The sequence below is a fragment of the Cynocephalus volans genome, chromosome 8 (assembly GCF_027409185.1).
Source record: "Cynocephalus volans isolate mCynVol1 chromosome 8, mCynVol1.pri, whole genome shotgun sequence".
NCBI classification, from domain to species: domain Eukaryota; kingdom Metazoa; phylum Chordata; class Mammalia; order Dermoptera; family Cynocephalidae; genus Cynocephalus; species Cynocephalus volans.
This window is the reverse complement of record NC_084467.1, coordinates 35,252,969-35,257,166: the sequence shown is the minus strand read 5'-3', so window position 1 is coordinate 35,257,166 and position 4,198 is coordinate 35,252,969. Positions and strand designations below refer to the sequence as shown.

At 57.2% G+C, this 4,198-nt stretch overlaps 1 protein-coding gene across 1 annotated transcript; it reads right to left on the bottom strand.

Annotated features, from left to right (window-relative positions):
• Window positions 1-684: 684 nt before the first annotated feature.
• TMEM125 (transmembrane protein 125) lies at window positions 685-1,344 on the bottom strand. Its single transcript, XM_063104054.1, has one exon. It carries the CDS (start codon window positions 1,342-1,344, stop codon window positions 685-687), a length of 660 nt encoding a protein of 219 aa, XP_062960124.1.
• Window positions 1,345-4,198: the final 2,854 nt, after the last annotated feature.

Below are 4,198 nucleotides of genomic sequence, written 5' to 3'. Positions count from 1 at the left end.
TGTGGGGTAGGAAGAAGGAGGGTCTCTGAGGTGCGATATTGAGGTGAAGACAATGACAGTGACGATAGCAGCCACCATTTTATTGCACATCTAACAAGCCCAGTCCTTCCATCCACGATGACATTGAATCCTCACAATTGATGACCACAATGATGACCATGACCACGACCCTCAAGAAACTGAGGCTAGGGAGGCTAAGTCGCTTGCCCAAGCCACCCCCAGCTTCTAAGTTCTCCAGGGGGGGATTCCCATCTAGGTCTGTCTCATTCCAGAGCCCAGGTTTTTCCCCCTTTGCCACCAGTTACCCTCCTCAATGGATGGTCACTGGTGCAGTCTCCGGGCGGGTCAAAAATCTCCCTGTAGAAATCCCTGACAGGTGTTACAAGACAGGGTTGGATGTGACAGGGGTTGGAAATAGAGGTCAAGAATCTTCAGAGACCCCAGACACAAGCAGTTCCATGGACACAGACACCTTGTTCCAAGGAGGCACACACTCAACTTCCCATGGTGTGGATGTGTGGGTACCCATGGGCTCTTAATCACACAGCATGCAATCCCACAGAAGGGCTGCCACAGCCCTGGGGACATACCCACACTCACGCAGCCTCAGTCTCCACACACATGCATGCCCTGGTGTGGTCTGGGAACGCTGAAGCAGGTCATGGGAAGGGGGGCTCTGCTCTGTCAGATGAGGCTGGCAATGCTGGATGTGGTCTCATGCCGCCGCCCAGCAGACAACTGTCCTGAGATGCTGAAGATGCCGCTGCTGCCACTTGTGCCACTGGGAGTAGAGGGGGTGGCTGCAAGGATGGGGGGGCAGTGTCCACTCACACCCACCTGATATAGCAGCAAGCCCAGCAGCAAGAGCGAGCCCGAGGCAGCCAGTGCGATGCCCACAGACAGCATGGCAGCCAGTGGCTGGGCAGGGACAGGGGCGGTGGCCAGCCCGGCCAGGGTCAGGCCAGTGACCAGTAGCACGAGGCCGCTGAGCAGCACCATGAGGGCATCGGCCCCTCCTCCGCTGCGCAGGAGGGCCACATGGTGGGCCTGGCGTATGCAGTTCATGTCCTGCACAGCCGAGCTCATCAGCTGCTTTGCCAGCACCAGCAGGGCCAGCAGGCAGAGCACAGTGCCCACTGCGAGGCGCCACTCGCCCGAGCGGCTGCTGGTGGAGGACAGCAGTGCCACACCACCCGCCCCACAGCCCGCCACAAGGCCTACGGCCACGGTGAAGCAGAGCGCTGAGCGCCGCGGCTGCTGGGACCACCAAAGCTCCACCTGTTCCGCCAGCATATCTCGGGGCAGTCCCTGGCCCCCTGGGGCTTGAGCCTCTTGTCCAGACATGACTTGGCCAGGCAGAGGTCAGGGCAGAAGGTCAGCGTCAGGGGTCAGAGGGTGCAGATCATGGCCTGGTGCCCCCACCACCTGCTTGTCAGCTACAGGTCCAGAGTCCCGTTCCTCTCACAGTCCCAGCTGTGGTCACCATCAGCTGCAAGGAAAGGGTCACAGTGTTACCTTCCCAGCCCACCTGCCCCTCATAGTCTCAACTGGAAGCCTTTGGGATGATCTCTGAGAATCCTTCCCAGTGTCCCCTGGAATCCCCCCTGGGAAAGCCCCCTTCCCAGCACTGTGCCTTGGGAATGCCTCTCCAATGACCCCAGGAGAGCTCCCTCCCCCACAGAGTACCCCCCCCAACCCTCCAGGGAATCCCGTCACCCAGCCCCCAACCTCTCTGGCTCTGGCTCTCTCAGTCGCCTGTCCCATCCTGGCTGGCCTGGCCAAGGGAGCTGGTGCCACAGTGGGACGAACAGCCAGAGATAAAGCCTCATTCAAGATCCGACTCACATGGCCTCAGCTGTCACCGCTGGTTCCTAGGGGGGAGTTGTAGAGAGGGAGGGAGCCTTATGACTTAACTCTTCTGGAACCAGCAGCCTGACCCTGAATCTTCTCTTAGGGCTCTCTTCCTCCTCTGTGGGCTAGGGTCTGACCCGAACACCCTCTCTCCCTTAACATCCCATCCAATCTCATAGCTGTAGCTTTGGCCTATAAGCTGCCAGTTCCCAAATCCCTCTCTCCAACCTGGATCTCTCTCCTGAGTCCATTGTCACCTTGACATCTCACAATCACCTCTCATGCAACAGATTCCAACCCAAGCTTGTCATCTTACCCTAAACCTGCTCCTCCTCTGGTGCTCCTTACCTCAGGAAAGGCATTACCACCCTCTCAGGCACCCAGGCTCGACTCTTCCTCCTCCCTCTGCTGTACCTCATCCACGGCTGGGAGTCCAGTTCCCTGCTCTCAGCCCTGCTTCTGCCTCTTCACCCCAGCCGCCACCTCCCCCCTGGTCTTGCTGCTTCCCTCACTCTTCTCCACCCTCGCCTGCCATCCTCTTCCAGGATTTCTCTAGAGTGGAGCAAAGGGAGAAGCCCTGGATTTGAGACCCAGCTCCAGTTCTGCCCACTGGTGGAACGTGGACAAGGGACCCAACAGCAATTACTCATTTAAGCTGTCCTCCAGAGGACAGTCAGCATGACTCACGCTGGGCAAAAGTAAAGCAGACATGGTCCCTGCCCTTAAGGAGCCCTAGTCTGCAGCAGGAGGCAGCAGCCAGCAGGTCCTGATCCTGTGCTCAGCGGTGGGTATGGGTTAATCAGCACAGGGCCCTGCAGAGCCCAGAAGAGGGGTTGGAGGGAGGATCAGTGAAGCCCGCGGAGTTCACCTTTTTTAAAAAAATCCTATATAAAGATGACTGGTAAGGGGATCTTAACCCTTGACTTGGTATTGTCAGCACCACGCTCTCCCAAGTGAGCTAACCGGCCATCCCTATATAGGATCTGAACCCGTGGCCTTGGTGTTATCAGCACCACACTCTCCCAAGTGAGCCACGGGCTGGCCCAGGAGTTCACCTTTTAGAGCCTCAGTCTCTATCTGAAAAGTGAGGACAATAACATTTATCTTGAAGGGTGGGGGCAAGTCACTTGACATCTTCATTTGAGAATTCCAATGAGGACTAGAGGCTGCATAGATGCTCAAAGCACGTGTTTTGCATAAATGAACAGGATGTTACCCCTCCATAGGACATAGCACATATGTCCTGGATCATTCTAGACATATGACTATGTGGCCAGGCACAGGTTACACCTTTATGAGGTATCTGTCCTCTGCAACTCCACTACAGGGGCTGCTCAGCACACTTAATGGAAGGAGCAGGTGCCAATGCCCCCAAGAGAGGTGGGGGAGGGGCCATGGGAGGGGCCATGGAGTCAGTCCCAGCATTCCCTGGGCTGTGGCTTCCCTGGTCTGAAAGTGCTTGCGCAGGTGTGCCGGGATAGCAGCCGAAGGCTGGGGGTGGGGTGGAGGTTCTCAAGGGACGAGCTGGTGGGAAAAGGTGGGAGTGGGGGAGCTGTGGGGCACTCACAAGAAGCCTGGATGTCCTGGATCCGATCTGAGCAGGCAGGGCCTGGCAGATGGGGCGCTGTTTCCGGGGAGACGCTTCACCTGCTTAACTGCACTCAGGTGAGCCTGGGCGGAGGGGGAGTAACAGGTGTTGTTTCCAGACCAGGGCCTGAGCCGATTGGCTGACGTGGCACTGCTCTTCTGCTGGGCAGAGGCATTCCTGGGAAGGGAGGGGCTTCTGTCAGCTGCTGTTAAGGTTGAGAACACAATTTGCAGACCTGGGCAGCAGGAAGAATGTTGTCTATCTACCCCAGAGCCTGGCCCATCCCAGCCCAAGCTCCAACCCCAAAACCTAACCCCAACTTCAGCTGCAGTTTCAAACCCTAACTAGAACTCCCAGCTCCCATCCCTGCCCGAGCTCCCAAGCCCTGGCTCCATTTCCAAATTCAATTCCAGTCCCACCTCCAAATCCAATCCCAAATCTGGCTTGAAACCTCAGCTCCAACTCCTAACTTCAACCCAATTTCTGGATTTAGTTGCTAGACCTCAACCTCACCTTCAGCCCCAACCCTGACTCCTGTTCCTGAATGTAGTCCCTGAAATCCAACTCCAACCTCAAACCCATCCTCAGCCTCCAAGTCCAACACCAGTTAACCCCCAAACCCAGCCCCAGTACCTCCATCCCTTGGTCCTTTCCCCTGGGCGGGGCCACTCAAGCCCTTTGCTCATTCTCTCTCGCAACCTCAAATGCCTGCCTGACTGTGGCAGGCCTGCTCCAGGAGGCTGGATCCTGCTGGGGTAG